We start from the raw sequence: 14738 nt of genomic DNA, 5'->3' as shown, positions 1-14738 counted from the left end.
GAATTGAGGTCCCATTTGCCATGTCCAGGGAAATGAATATATTGACCCGGTAATCCAAACCGTACCCTATCACCCCACCCAGCCCAATCACTACCGTCCCTACGATTACATCCGCCTAAACGTATTCTTGCTCCCGCTACGGACACCGTGTCTCCTCTTCGTCCTGCCATGTTTCTCCGCCTCAGACATTTCTTGACTAGAGTCTGGCACATATCCCTTCTCCATTCCAAGACCAAACTGCTCAACGCCCGGCGCACTCTTCTTCTCCTTCGCCTTCTTCCTCTGTCCCCCGTCATCGTCGTCCTTGGAGGATGCCGACGGGACCCACGAGATCTCCATCGCATCATCCTCATGGTCTGCTTCGCGGGACTTGGATTTAGACTTGGCACCGGACGACGAAGAACGAGGAGCAAGGCGTTGACCGAATGTAGCGTTCTTGTCTTCCCACTTGTAGCCACTGGATTGTGCCTGCATGGGTACGAGGCTGACTTTGGGAACACGTTGCTGCCGCCTATTTTGGATGTTTTCGGCGAGTCGCGCATTCTTTTGTCCAGGACGTTTACGGGGATCAAAGTTGCTGAGATCTGGATATCATTGTCAGCCAAGGTCGCGAGAAGCAATTGGAAGTCTTGCACCAACCTCCTTCGTCACTGCTATCTCCACTGTCACTCTCGTCCTCACTCTCACTCTCGCTCGAACCAAGACCGTCTGAAGAGGACTTTTCACTCTCTTCTTCCTCATCCTCCACAGCAGTCTTCCCGCGATTCTTCGCTTGAGCCACACTCGAAGGATTGAGTAAAGCATATTCTCTCGAGTTGACGTCGATAGCAAAGTCTGGATCCTCGAAGACCTTGGCGAATCGAGGATCGTTGAGCAAGCTCTCCTGTGCCGGCCCCTCCGCCTCGTCGACAGCCATCGCATCTGCCTCCGCAGCAGCAGCTTTCTTCTTCTTCTTCTCTTCGCGTTTCTTGGCGCGTTCTTCGTCCCTGAGAATCTTCTCCGCGAGCATCTTGTTGACCTTGACTCCAGGATCCTTCTTGCTCCGGATACGAGTCTCGGCCATTTTCTCCATCTTCTCCTTGATCGTGCGTTCACGGTGCTCGGCGTAAGCGAAGGGATTGGCGATGAGGCGGGCGGTTTCGTAGAGTTTGAGGGAGACGAAGTAACCGTGCATGTAGGGTTTGAGAGTAGGCGTACCGATAAGGTTGTCCAAACCGAGTCTTGAGTAAAGTTGTAAGCCAGCACATAAACAATGAGCAGCAACATGACATACGCATTGAGTTCGTCCCTGGTGATGAATTTGTAGTCCTCGTACACCGAGCGAGTCGTTTGGTCCTCCATTTCTTCGGTGATATTTTCGAGGAAACTTGCCCATCGGGGCGCTGGACCGAGCTGAGGTATGAAGTAGGTGCACATCTGAATGCCTTCGTTGGCCGTGAGGAGGAGTCCGCTGTCTCGAATGTGGTGAATGTTGTTGAGATCGTTCGCAGGCGTAATCGAAGCAAAGTTTTGAGCGGGCTGTCTAAGTATTAGCTTTGGTAGCAGGAGAAAAGACGCTGTTACCCACAGAATTTCGATCCCAAATTTTGATAACCTTCTTGTCTGCACTGAGAACCAGGCCGTCCCCTGCCATGCGGCTTCCACCCTCCAGCCAGAACACATCCTTGATGGGCAACCCGTAACCTTGATCTTTCATGGCGAACGGATTGGCAGCACGGATATCGTACAGGAGAGTGTGGCCGGAAGATGTTCCAATGGCGTAGGACAAACCGTCGTGTCTCGAGGAAATGGCGGTGATGCTCAGCGCTTGTCCAGAGTTGATGGCCGATAGAGGGAGGAGGCGACCCGCGGGCAACCGAAGCGTTCCAACACTCGTTCTTGACCGATGGTCCCAGAACTGCACTGTTCCATTTCCATCGACGCCAAAGGCGAGTAATTGGTGTGCTGGGTTGATGTCGACCACATTCACTCCGAGAATCTCCCCGTTGTCGTCGTCGGTCAGAACCAGAGGAGTCATAAAACGTCCTTGATCCAGGTTAAGGCGGTAGACTTCGTTTCCTGTAGCTGCTACGATGGCGTCGCATGATGGATAGTGGTATGCGAGTGAACGCCCCATCTTCGGTATCCGCGTTTTGTAGTGCAAACCGCCTTGCGTATGTAGTTCGACAGTTCTGTCGTTTTGAAGTTGCATGATTTTCGTCCAGTCATCAGATAGGATCTGCAAAGCAAAGGTTAGAGTTGCCAATCCTCGTAGAGCACAAACCAAACGACTCACGTACAACAAAGTCAACGTTCTCAGCGTCTGAATGCCGCTCGAACTTGAGAGATAGCTGGTCGAGGTCCCAGACTCTCATTTGAGGCTTGTAAGTCCCCGTGGCGATAACATTCCGCCCATCTCGTGTAACTTTTATACGGTTGCTGGCTTCAGGGAATTCGAATCCTTGAATCAATTCGATTGAGCCTTCGTAGTGTTCCTTCTGGGCTCGTTTGCCTTTTGCTGCGCGTTTTCGTGTGAGCCAATCTGGGAGTGACGACGACGAGCCAGCCGTCGCGCCGTTGACGGTGTAAACTCGAACGTCTGAGGGGTCCATGGGGTTAGATGAGAAGCCTTCAAGTCCAATCAAAAACCCTGTCCTCAAATTTCGGGTTTCTCTTGGCATTGATGGAGTCATGTGACTGGGCGCTTAGATTTTGGCTCGAGCTTCAGGCTTCAGCCCGCGCCAAATGCTAGTGCTAGTGGCATAAAGGCGCTGGCCTGCAGTCGATTCGATGATAATTTTCGACCCAGATGGAAGTCATCTTCGAATGAAAAGGCGCACGGTTGCGGCTGCCTTCGCCCATAAGGGAGAAACCATTTCAAGGTCCTCGGGTTTCCGCGTGCCAGCTCTGGGAAATAGTGGGGATATATGTGACAAATGGACATGAAAAGATGTGCCCCGCACATGAGTTGAGCTTACTGCCACAGAGGATAACCTCGACCTCCAGAAGCACGAGCAAATCAGAAATACCGACGAAATGACGATATATAACTGCCCGTCAAGTTTCTTGACGAGTGCCATTGCACAGGCATGTCGAACCTTTAATCAACCTGAGAGGCAGACATCGGACAGCAGAAATCCTTTGTGAACCCGAAGCGCAACAGTACACTGCCTCGACGTATATACCATGTGACAACTGGTGGGACTTCCCGACATTCAAGGTTGTTTCCAAAGTGTTAAAGGAACCGAATGGGCTGTGTAAGGGATGAGCGCTAACGCTGTCGAGACCACCCCGATAATCCACTTGGATAGGCTTGGGAGCGAACTCGAGCGTGAAAGGAAAGATTCCAAACGGGTCCAACGAGAAAGGCTGTGAAAGACTGCGAGTTGATTCCTTTTTGGGATGACAATGATCCCATATTGACCGCTCGTTAGCCGGAAAAAAGTGCGACACTATTCTCGGTTGCTATTCCGCAGCTAAAAAGCTGTAGAAAAGACGCTGGACGAGGCAGTCCATTAATAATTCTCAGCCAGGGTATCACTTCGCATATAAGCCCGTACAACTGCGTCTACCACAACGAACCACACTCTCGGCTCCGTTCCTGCTTCCTCGTACCCCTATTGCATCATGGCCGACTCGTCAAACTCCAACCTTCGCTATCTGATCCTCACCCCGGACAACCCTTGCAACACCACGATTACCGACCAAGAGACGGGCGAGAAAGTCTACACCGTCAAGACTGAACACCCCGACCACAGCTACACCAAAGTCACCCGAGTCAGCGATGGTGAACTCATTGCATCTTGGCAATGGCGGGAAATCCGATCGGACCTCCTTACGCTTGGAAAGGCACCCCCTGTTTCGTCCAGCGGATGGCTAAGAAAGAGCAAGATTCCATTCGTACAGTATGTACATTCCTGTCCCTGCATTCCGATGTCACCAACCGATCATTCTCGTAGCTCTGTCTACTTCGACGATGACCAGAAGAGGGAGTACACATGGAAGGGGAATGCTCCTGGCGAGACACTCGAGGTACACTAGACAAAGCATCATTGCAGTCATCGATCGGAATGCTAACTAGATTATCAACCTCCAGCTCTATACCAAGGGAAAGAAAAACCCCATCGCGCAATTCAAGAAGCAATTTCGATACACGGACCGGAAGCAAACGCCTCCTCAGGAGGTGAACATCCCCGCCAAATTGACCCTGGATCCTCGTGCATTCGAGATTCAGGACCTCGTGGTAATCTCTTTCCTCCTCCTTGAGAAGGAAAGGAGAATCAGAGATGCATCTGCGTCGCTTATGGCCGACTCGCTTGCTGTACCCGATTTCAATGGTGATTATGGTAGCGGCCGCCAGCCACGCAAATAGGTCGTAAACATGCATCGACGCCAGTGGCTCTGTTGATACCATGTTATGTAGTCCCTGTTGATACCTCCCTTTCGTCCGCAATGTAACATACCCGTGCATCTGTTGATCCCTTTCTGTAGTTAACTGGACCAAATCAGGCTCTCAGTCGTCGGATGAATGAATAATCTGTGTAGAACGTGCGCCAAGTTCGCAAGACTGTGGTGACCTGCGGGATGGAGTATCCCTCGTTGAGTGTCCTCACTTCAGACCGTGAAATACTGCGCTTACATGAATCGTGCAACTGTATAGGTCTAGGACATTCTAACCAATGCCTCCTGCTTTCTAGTCTCATTTTACTTTGCCTAGACTCGGAATGTCTCCAGTCATTCCTTCCGGAGAGTATGGGCATGATCAAGCTTACGAGAAGCGCTCTGGTACCCTCCACAGAGCACTACAGCCAGATTTCCTTCTCGGACCAGCAGCTCTGAAGTAGTATGGAAGTAAATTTCGCCTTCATAGCTTAAAAGCCTTGAATCTTTGTGTGTTTACACCTCGATCCCATTGGTTTTCTCTTCTGGAGCACCGTTTGCGCAGCCGGTTGAGTTCGGCAGAGCCATCACACATCAAATGCCAAGGTGATCGGGAGACGGATTTCCACAAGCCAATTTGCGAAAATGGCGAGACCGACTTGCTCACCGTTACCCACGACGTCCCCGACCTGCCCTCGACATTGGTTAGTCGCCACAGACACCAAGCTCCACAGCACGAAATCCAGCTGCAAGGGTCATTAAGGCCATGTCGAAACGTATTAAGATCTACGCTTCAGAAGACGTTGCCACGCATGCATCTGCCCAAAGTTGCTGGATAACGCGCGCTGGCAAGGTCTACGACGTTACGGGGTTCTTGCAGGATCATCCTGGCGGTGATGAGCTCATTCTTCAGTACGCGGGAAAGGATGTGGATGAAGTTATGAAAGATGTCAACGAGCACGAACATTCGGACGCGGCATATGATATGTTGGAGGAATATGTCATCGGGAGGCTGGGAACTGGAGAGGCTACGGTTAGCGATGGTGCGTCATTAAGATCGCCAATTCTTCTGAACCTAGCTGAATTGGCGCCCATATAGATTGGGAAGCAACAGACGACTTCCATCCTGATGATACGGACACTGCACGCGATTTCGAGAAGAACCAATTCTTGGACCTGCGGAAACCACTGCTAGCGCAAATGTGGGAGGCTAACTTTAGGTATAGTCCCTGAATATCAGTAGTAGAACTCTGAAAGCGAACTTGGGTACACAGCAAAGCCTACTACCTGCAACAAGTCCACCAGCCTCGGCACCTCGCCACATCCGCTCGTCTCTTCGGGCCTGACATTCTCGAAATGTTCACCAGAACAGTCTGGTATGTCGTGCCGCTGTTCTGGGGTCCAATCGCCACCTACCTTTTCCTCCGCTCCCTCTTCCAATTCACCGGCCCCCTGCCAGACTTTTGGACCGAGCCGCTTCTTCCCCTCGCCTACCTACCACAGATACCATTGTCTTCATACCTCAAGGCTGGAGCATGTTTCCTGACTGGAAACATCATCTGGACGTTGTTGGAATATACCCTTCATAGGTTCCTCTTCCACATCGACGACTGGCTCCCTGACAACCCTGCCTTCCTCACGTTGCATTTCCTTATGCACGGTGTGCACCACTATCTACCCATGGATCGTCTACGACTCGTCATGCCCCCTCTGTTGTTCTATACTCTCCAGACGCCTTTCACGAAGCTGGCACACGTCCTGTTCCCCGCCGCCGTCGCCAATGGAATCATTGCCGGCGCATTCACATTCTATGTTCTCTATGATTGCATGCACTACGCGTAAGGATGCTTGGCTTTCTGTGCCCGATGTCATACTGATTATTCAACCAGGTTGCACCATACAAAGCTCCCCGAATACATGCGGGAGATGAAGAAGTACCACCTTGCTCATCACTATAAGAACTTCGAGCTTGGTTTTGGTGTTACAAGTAAGCACATTTATCCCATTCCCTCTTTCCAACCTTACTCACTTAAACTAGGCAAAATCTGGGATATCGTGTTCAACACATATCTCACTACCTAGATGACTTACGAACTCTAACGCCTCTTTGGGTTTAGGGCGTGTATTACTCCGATTGGGAGAACCTAATGTGACATAGTCGACTTACTTATACCTAAATAACCCTCTATACTATTCCTGGATTTTCCAAACGAATGTAGTTTAACGAGTACCATCCCTCTCGCATTCGTGGTGGTAGAAGACCATGTCAATATGACGCGAGGCGCCGGTTGTTAGCCACCTTGTTTCGCGCCTGTAAACAAATCCCACCGCGGCCACGTCGCACAAGTTCAACTTGAAACGGGCTCTCGAAAACATCCGCAGCACATGCTTGTCTGGAGGCCCCGACTCTCAATGATGCCTACCGACTCAGCTTTGGCTCGTGCCCTTGGGCGCTGTGCAGTGCTGGCTCCCATTGTCCAAGAGACGTGGTATTACTGGGTGAAGCATTGGGATGTAGGCATAGAGACGGTGGAGCGGTGAGCGGTATTTGAACTTCCTATAGTGTGCACAACTGAAAACCATTCTTGACAGTCTAGGATTCGTACCTTCGAGCCTGACTCATGCTTTCCTGGCCCTCGATCTCGCCGTAAGTCGCTTGGCGCCCAACTTGAAGGTACCGATTCAGTGGTTTGTAACTAACAGTGGATGTACATAGCTCACGACAGCCAGTTGCGCGGCCGTCGCTCTCAATGTGTTCACGCCATACGGGGTGCTTGGTATACTTGCGCATAAAGCCCTCGAATGGATCGGGTTTGGGTTCTCCCTGGACCACCGGCTTCTGCATAGGCTCTTTGCCTTGTCAGTACCTCCGATCCTCATGGCCCTTTGCAGTGGCGGCGTGACTTCCGGCATTGCAAAGGGAGAGCCCGCTGAACGTCATAAGCAGTAAGTTGTCTCCGGCTCCGCATCATCCTATGGTTATTGCGCGCATCTGACTGCTTCTGATCAGATATTTGTGGGCCGGGCGTGTCCTGTTCGTTCTCTTCTTCATTGCGTTCGGCTACCAGTACGGTAAATGGGTTCAGATGAGGGTTACACTCTCCGCTGTTTGCCTTGGGACGTATGCCCTGGCTTCTCTGGGCATAATTGACCTCCGCTCGTCCACCCCATTCCTAGTGATCCTCCTCCTTGCCGTCAATGCAAGGAACAACGACTGGTGGGCGCACCCTGTAGGACATGTCAGGCGGTTCTTGAAGGGGTGAGTTTAGGTCTGATACTCGGGGTTCAAGTGACACAAGTTAAAGCCGGTGAACGTAGGACCGAGTTTGGACATATGTTAGTCCCTGTGGGATGTATCCTTCTGCTGTTGGAGATCGAACGGGATATGTGAGCCCTCACGTAAGTAAGGTATTCATATACCTGTTCACATCCGACTAAATCTTTCACACACAGAATAATATTAGATGTTATGATACACCATACTATGGCAATGAAACATTCTGGCCAGAGGACCATGGGCATAAGCGGTAAGTAGATCAGGCACAGCTGGGGCATGGAAGGTGGTTGTACAAGATTCAAGAGAAACAGATCGACACATACGCCACTGCGCGCCAAGTTATTATTGAGGGGGTGCGGGCGTTATCTTGCGATACGCCGTCTCCCCCGGGTGGTATCCTGTAATGGGGCCAGGAGACAATGTGTCGTACTGTTCCGCCACACTCCAATGGGATGCAGCAGCGGGTCTCCGTTCCTTCTCCATCAAGCAGAAGGAGATGAGGACGAGGTCTTGGATTTCCATCCCCCGATTGTCGAGCGTCAGAGAGGCTCGGGGTGTCCCGTCTTCGGAATCGCGCGCGATTTTCTTCCATAGGGCGACGGGGTTGACTTTGTCGTCTTCTCTGTATAGCTGGAAACGAAGGGTGCGTAAGTATTGGAGTGCAATCAGCCCGGGCAGGAAGCTAACGTACATGGAATTCAAGACCTGCACCGTGACCTGCCCATTTGTACTTTCGTTTCAGTTTGTCTTTGAAATATGCTCGACTGTCGAGAAAAGAGGTGAGCTTCTCGCTCATCGCAGCTTAAGATACCTCCATACTCACTCGACAAATGGAATGAGGCCTCTATGCATGAACGAGTTGTAGGACATTGGGCCACTGTCTCCGATCGTGATTTTATCGGATTTGACAAGCTCCCATTGACAAGTTCCAACAACCCGGCCACTAGCATCGATGTATCTGGTGAAAGGCTCGTCTTGGGGTCGTTCGCGTTTCGTGCGGATGGAATAGACCAGTTGCCCATCCTTGGCGTCAACGATGTTGGTGTTGTTGACATCGTCAGGGTCGAAGATGAGAGTGCGTGCTTCGTATTCTGGTACGTTCTTCATGGTTGTAAGGCTTCTGAGGACAACTTTCTGGTCGCGATCTCTGGACTCCTAATGTATCTATTCGTGCCCGCTAAGCCCGGTGTTTTACAGCCGGCGATGCGAAACGCGAGGGACGCTGACTCCCATGCTTTACAGCTTTCCGAGCTGCGGATGACCCCCGTGTCGTTTGAAAGTCCCGCGGAAGATTAAACCTATGCACAGTCGGACTCTTTGGCGTGGATGGGCGCTCAAGTGACCTCCTTCCCGAGTCGGATGTGTATCGGAGGGGTGCTTGACTGTACAGCCTCGAGGTAGTTCGATGAGAATTCATCCCAAATTGGTAGGACCAGGTCCAGGTCCCACCTGGTTCTTCCAGAAGACCATTGCTCCTGGAAGATCACCTGGAGAATCATGTACCGTCCTGGTTCTGCCTCAACATGTGCAAATTCACCGGTTTCGCTCGCCTCATCATGACGGTCTGGACATTCTGAATCGCTGACATGCTATCGTCTGGTTACTGAACCTGACATTATGTACTTATACGACGTGTTCATAGCCAAAGCGACGAGAATTGTTTACGCGACTCGCGACCACTACCGTCTCCGATAAAGTACAGCCAAGGCGTCAGCCCCGAGGATGGTGTCATTCTCTGCAATCCTTCGCTCCTTCTCAAGAAAAAGGAAGGAGACGAGAACGAGATCCTGGATTTCAACTGCGCGTGGATCCAGCGTGAGTGTGGCGGGGGGTCTTGACTTCCCTGGGAGGGCTTTCATTTCGGTCCAAGTAACGGTATCGTTTCGTAAATCGGGCGATAGCGTTCTGCTTCTCTTTGGTGTAGAGCTGGTGTTGACATTGGTTAGCGTTCCAGATTACCTCGAGTTGCATTCCGGGTCAAGTTCCCTTCCATTTGTATTCTCGATTCTGTTCGCCATCAAAGCGGCGCTATCACAGAACGACCAAGGTGAGGGAGGAGCTCGTGATAGCGGAATCTTGTCCTTCTTCAGCCACTCACTTGAAGGCTGCTGGGAGGCCTTTCCAAGAGTAAGGACGTCCAAGCGGGTGTCCCGCCATCGCCAAGATGCAATGACTTCATTGTCGCTGACTCGAGTAATTTTGGTGAAGGTCTTGGTCTGGGTGCTCCGTCTGGACAATGTAGATAGATTACTTCGCCAGTCGTTTCGTCGGTGATGCAAGGTTGTCGGGTGTAAACATAAGAACGCGAAGTTTGTTAGAGCTGGATCAAGACACCTTTAGTGCTGGCTGGGAGTTGTATTGGCTAAGCTACAGGGTAGAGGTGCCCCGGACTGATGTCTGCGCAGTTGTCGGGTCTATATCTGTCTCCCGTTTAGCACTCGGTGCTTAGTACCGACGGCATCGAAACTATAGCTGCGGAGAATCAACGAGAATCAAGCTCTTTTGGTCATAGAAGGGCTCAGAGGATCCTTGTCACTCAAAAGAGTTCTAGTATCTTGAGATGACTCCGGCAATAACCTTCCCTCTACCATGCGGTACCATTGTGTATTTAGGGATTAGGCCTTCCATTCACTTTTCAGTGGAATCAAAGCTTTCAATCAAGGTTAACATGTCATTCTGAAGAGCTCTTAATCCGGTTCTTTACGCAAAGGGTAGTTCGTAGTCACGGTCGGGCGCTTAACGAGCAGTATTTGCGAAGGTTTGATCCAAAAGCTGATGGGCTCCGAAATGACCGCGACCGCCCAGCCAGTCGAGGTTCGACTACAACGGTCATCCTCGTCGATCCTTGCTCACTTCGTTTTCTTCTCGAAGCGCGAATAGGACTTCAAGAGGATATTGAACAACAAGAAATCTGTGAATAAAGGCCCTCTCAGGGCTTGAGGGGCCCAGCACAATCGGAACACTCGCACCAACATTCAAGGAATCATGCCAAAGCTAAACTTCGATATTGACGAAGCAACCTTGCTAAAGGCGTACAAGATCAGCAGCTTGAACCCGCCGTGAGTTGAACTGCGAATAAAGGGCGCAGCAGGGCTCAATACAAAGCGCTTGCAGGCGATGGGAAGAAGTCGACCATGAACTCGAAGATTCTGTTGCAGGGGCGCTTCTCAGCCCCACTGCGGGGAACGAAGGCGAAGGGGACCCTCTCAATCTTGGGAGTAATGTCAGGTACTCAGCCATATTGGTTACCGGCTTGGATACAGTTCACACCTAACGAAGCGTGCTCGGGGTTGCCGATTTCTCAGCCTGCGAGACCTAGACATGGATACCAGTACGTATCTGTTCCCAAGCTCCAGCTTTAGACAACCCTGATCAACATTTGCGTTTCGATTGTGGTTATATAGAGGCAGCTGTTCTTATTACATCGAAGTCTTTCGATCCGAAGGCCTTCCTTTCCGCAGTACACCCCAATGCGACATACCAAGATCTTGCCAGAGGGATCGCTCATCTCCAAAACTCCATTGAAGCCCGTTCTGAAGCCCTCAGGGTTCTGGTGGAAGACAATTTCGATCGTTTCGTTGCTGTGAAAGCATCCACTGATGGTACGACACTTCCAGGCGAGATGTCTTGTTGCCTGCAATTTAACTAACTTGCGTAGCCTTACATGCCGAGATGAAGGATGGCATCCTTGCGCCCTCTACAGAATACGCGTCGAAACCTCTGAAGGACCAGCTCAAGCGTACACATGCTCCCCCATGTTTGACGATGACGATGCTAATGAACTCATGCAGAGGCCGCGCAAAAGGCGAATCAAGTGTTCCTGCCGGTTCTAGAGAACGCATCAAAGGCGCAGAAATTGCGCACCACTCTCGGGGTATTCGAAAGATCTAAGTTTTTCTTCAATCTACCCAGTTTCATTATCGAATCCATCGAAGCGGTACTTATTCTCCCTCTCTATATTCGCTCTTCGTTGACATTTGTTCTCAAGGGACGTTATGAAGTGGCAATGCGTGACTACAAGAAGGGCAAGTATCTGCTTGAAAACAGGCCGGGTCAACTGCTGCCTATTGGGACATTGAAAGATGGCGCGGCGACCAAGGATGCCGAGCAGCAGCAGAAGAGAGTGCTCGATAAAATCTGGAACAGTGTGGAGAAGGCCATGGGCGAGATGCGTCGGGTCCTTGTCTCTCAGCTCCAAGATTCGCGTAGAACCGTTGATGAACAGGAGAAGACCTTGGAGTAAATTCGCAATCCATGCCTTCCTTGACTGGATACTGACGGCCTCGACAGAATTCTTTTAGAACTACAATCGACTGATGAGCCTGTCTGGACGTATTTCGATAGCCATCATAAACATATAATCGATGAAATGAACAAGGCTTATCGTTCTTCCGTCAACGCTATTGAAGGTGGGTTAGAATCCACATCACAGTTTTCTCTTAATGCGTGTGCACTGACAGCTGAATTCAGGGGCGCTAAAGAAGGCCAATACCGAGTATACGGACCCTACTTCCCTAAATGCCTCGCTCGCAGAACAACTGCAGACTGCCATCCTGCAGCTAGAAGCCAAGCAGTCCGAGGTTATCGTCGGTATGTCGGACTATTCCACCCCGATCATCCATTGCAAGGTCTGACTTTATGGCATCTTCGCAAGCTAAATCCCCAGGAGAACCCGTGTGGCAAGCCGTATTGGAGCTAGTCAAGAACATATCCGAGGTTTTGCTTGCTTCTCTCCCGAGCTTCTGGAAAATCTCTCGAAGCTTTATTGACGGTCGCTTCAAAAAGGTGTGTGCTGCCGGATCGCTCCTTAGGGGATTGTCACAGTACGCAAATGAACTCACGATCATCACATTTTAGTCCGCATCTTCATCTCAATCTCGGCGGAGCCCAGCTCAATGCCGTACTATGGCATTGGATATCGTGAAACTCTACATTTCATTGATTTCGCAATTCTTCAACTTATCTGATATGGCGGTCATGTCCTCGTCGAGTGGTTCCAGCAATTCGGCACCATCACTGTTGCCCAGCAATTCACATTCGCTGTCCACAGCTCATTATCTCCTCAAGGTGTTGGCTGAGATACAAGACACGGTCAATGAAATCAACGGCATGGAAATTTCAAATGAGGTGACCTCGCTGTTGAAGAGCCTTCTCGAATCCGCCAGATGGCGGGCTGAGGATATTCTCATCAATGCGTGGCTGCGAGGTAACCAACCTTTCACTAAGCCCTGGTCCCAGTCGCGCTAAGACCATGATTACAGATGCCGCTATCTTTTACCACGTCGAGTCATGGGCGGCGAGCAGCTCCATACCTCATTCCACCCACTACCTAAGCCAGATAGAGCTTTTCCAACGGCAGTTGACGACAGCTGCCTTCAAACTTGCCGGCGGTGTGGAGCCGACGTCCGGTTCAGCAGGCCGCAGCGCGGTAAAGCAGAATCAAATCCACCAAACTTTCACAACGAAGATCACGAAGGCCTTCATTGACAGTCTTTATGCTCTCCTGGACGGCCTCGTTCTCCTCGCTTCAGACGAGTCACCTGTCGTGACTGGCAAACTGCCTCCACTGGACAAGAGTACCATCCAGCGCCCCACGTCTCTGGACGTACTTGACGTCACGGATAGTGTGGGTCCCCCGTCCTTTCTATTCCCCCTTTCTCCTCGCTCATTAGAGGGTCTGTTAATAGAACACGCGTATGCTGATTGTGGTCTCAAACTTTGGTCACATGGCGAACAGCTTCATTCCCAGTATGCTCAACCAACTGGAAGGCGCGTTCAATGTATCCCTTTTGGAAGATCGACAAGTAAGGAGTTGAGACCATGGGATATCTCCTTGATTGGCATCTAATCATTCCCTGTTCCTTCGATTGTAGACCCTGAACACCGTCATCAAGGAGCTGGATAAGACCTTGTTCGAGAGTTATGTCAACCCCAAGGCGAAGGCCGTCAAGAACGCCTTGCGAAGTGGGATTCTAGATCCTCAAATGGATTGGTATGACACGCCGCAGCCGAAAGGTAGGGAGTCAACTTGCTGGTTGTTTACGTATCGCCCCGCTGACCTGAACGGCACATATCTTGCAGAAATTCGGCCATATGTGTTTGAAACATTGATGTACCTGGTGGATGTGCATGCGCAAGTCTGCGAGGCGGCAGAACCGCTACTGCCTCGTACCTTGAACCTCCTCGTGGAGGAGCTAGCATCGGAAGCGCTCCATTGTTTCCGTCAGGTTAAACGTTTTGGCATGGGCGGAATGTTGCGAGTGAGTTTCTAAGTTCTTTCACCCCGTAATCTCCAGGAACCCTTTTGGGTGAACTCAATTTGCAATGTTTTAAAATTAGGCGACGCTCGAAATTGAGTTCATGCACCAGACGTTGGGGAGATATGTCACACCACATGCCGCCGAGACCCTTTCCGAGCTTTACAACAAGATCTCCCAGGCATATGCCCGCCGTCCTGGAGATGAAAATCTGCAGGCAAGCTTGGACGGGGTGAAGAAGATATTGGCGGAGACAAGGCGAGCGACTGGAGTCGAGTTCCTGTGCTTCCGCCAAACTAAGACCGGTAGCTCGAAGAGTCGAAGTGGAGCTAAAACCAAGTAGTTAATCCCCGTTCTCGGGAGGCTCCTGAATTCGATTCCTCACGGGGTTGTGGTGGCGAATAGGATGCTTTGACTGTCGTGTTTCTCCCAGCTGAACGTATTCGCCCAAAGGACATCACTCTGCCCACTGGCATGGCCTTCCGGCATGTTGTCGTAACGCACTTGCGAAAGCTATCATCATGCTTTTCAATCGGGTTGCCGATGCCATCTGACTGGAGCCTTCAATCACGTTGAATCTCCGTGGTCCATTCATGTTATATAGTATTCCCCACTCCCTTCAACTATTCAAGAATCTTGGTATTCTGAAATCCGGGATTCTAACTCGAATAACATGTGTACACGTACGACAATATAAGATACATAGATACCACACTGATACAGAAGAAGGATATTAAGAGGGTTCAAAGTCCGTGTCGTCCGTCAATGATAGGGATAGACTTTCGATCTATGCCATTAGATCGACAAGAATTGTAATCATTCCAAGTACTGTAAACGTGGTGTTG

At 50.7% G+C, this 14738-nt stretch overlaps 7 protein-coding genes across 7 annotated transcripts; 4 read left to right on the top strand and 3 right to left on the bottom strand.

Annotated features, from left to right (window-relative positions):
- Positions 1–105: 105 nt before the first annotated feature.
- CC1G_05272 (WD repeat-containing protein) lies at positions 106–2591 on the bottom strand (the record flags this gene model as incomplete). Its single annotated transcript, XM_001840334.1, has 5 exons — positions 106–584; positions 640–1220; positions 1274–1518; positions 1568–2218; positions 2280–2591. The coding sequence occupies 5 exons, from the start codon at positions 2589–2591 to the stop codon at positions 106–108; spliced, it is 2268 nt and encodes a 755-aa protein (XP_001840386.1).
- A 1015-nt stretch (positions 2592–3606) lies between these two features.
- Positions 3607–4351, top strand: CC1G_15693 (hypothetical protein; the record flags this gene model as incomplete). The annotated part of the gene is made up of 3 exons (XM_002910218.1): positions 3607–3884; positions 3939–4011; positions 4076–4351. 3 exons carry the CDS (start codon positions 3607–3609, stop codon positions 4349–4351), a joined length of 627 nt encoding a protein of 208 aa, XP_002910264.1.
- Positions 4352–5125: 774 nt separating this feature from the next.
- Positions 5126–6441, top strand: CC1G_15692 (oxidoreductase; the record flags this gene model as incomplete). Its single annotated transcript, XM_002910217.1, has 5 exons — positions 5126–5402; positions 5459–5579; positions 5634–6197; positions 6249–6346; positions 6398–6441. 5 exons carry the CDS (start codon positions 5126–5128, stop codon positions 6439–6441), a joined length of 1104 nt encoding a protein of 367 aa, XP_002910263.1.
- A 299-nt stretch (positions 6442–6740) lies between these two features.
- Positions 6741–7750, top strand: CC1G_05270 (hypothetical protein; the record flags this gene model as incomplete). Its single annotated transcript, XM_001840332.2, has 5 exons — positions 6741–6896; positions 6952–7006; positions 7076–7305; positions 7370–7618; positions 7678–7750. The coding sequence occupies exons 1-5, from the start codon at positions 6775–6777 to the stop codon at positions 7748–7750; spliced, it is 729 nt and encodes a 242-aa protein (XP_001840384.1). The 5' UTR covers positions 6741–6774.
- Positions 7751–7978: 228 nt separating this feature from the next.
- Positions 7979–8743, bottom strand: CC1G_05269 (hypothetical protein; the record flags this gene model as incomplete). Its single annotated transcript, XM_001840331.1, has 3 exons — positions 7979–8266; positions 8328–8400; positions 8460–8743. 3 exons carry the CDS (start codon positions 8741–8743, stop codon positions 7979–7981), a joined length of 645 nt encoding a protein of 214 aa, XP_001840383.1.
- Positions 8744–9430: 687 nt separating this feature from the next.
- On the bottom strand, positions 9431–9815 carry CC1G_15691 (hypothetical protein; the record flags this gene model as incomplete). Its single annotated transcript, XM_002910216.1, has 2 exons — positions 9431–9562; positions 9735–9815. The coding sequence occupies 2 exons, from the start codon at positions 9813–9815 to the stop codon at positions 9431–9433; spliced, it is 213 nt and encodes a 70-aa protein (XP_002910262.1).
- An 806-nt stretch (positions 9816–10621) lies between these two features.
- Positions 10622–14236, top strand: CC1G_05268 (hypothetical protein; the record flags this gene model as incomplete). The annotated part of the gene is made up of 16 exons (XM_001840330.2): positions 10622–10695; positions 10751–10859; positions 10916–10967; positions 11041–11238; positions 11295–11375; positions 11428–11573; positions 11625–11875; positions 11927–12045; positions 12107–12226; positions 12291–12421; positions 12494–12842; positions 12898–13262; positions 13324–13440; positions 13510–13651; positions 13718–13896; positions 13976–14236. 16 exons carry the CDS (start codon positions 10622–10624, stop codon positions 14234–14236), a joined length of 2694 nt encoding a protein of 897 aa, XP_001840382.2.
- Between the last annotated feature and the right edge of the window lie 502 nt (positions 14237–14738).

The sequence above is a fragment of the Coprinopsis cinerea genome (assembly GCF_000182895.1).
Source record: "Coprinopsis cinerea okayama7#130 chromosome 11 map unlocalized cont3.11, whole genome shotgun sequence".
In the NCBI taxonomy this organism is placed as follows: domain Eukaryota; kingdom Fungi; phylum Basidiomycota; class Agaricomycetes; order Agaricales; family Psathyrellaceae; genus Coprinopsis; species Coprinopsis cinerea.
Note: the sequence above shows the minus strand (reverse complement) of the source record. Positions and strands in the feature narration are given on the sequence as shown.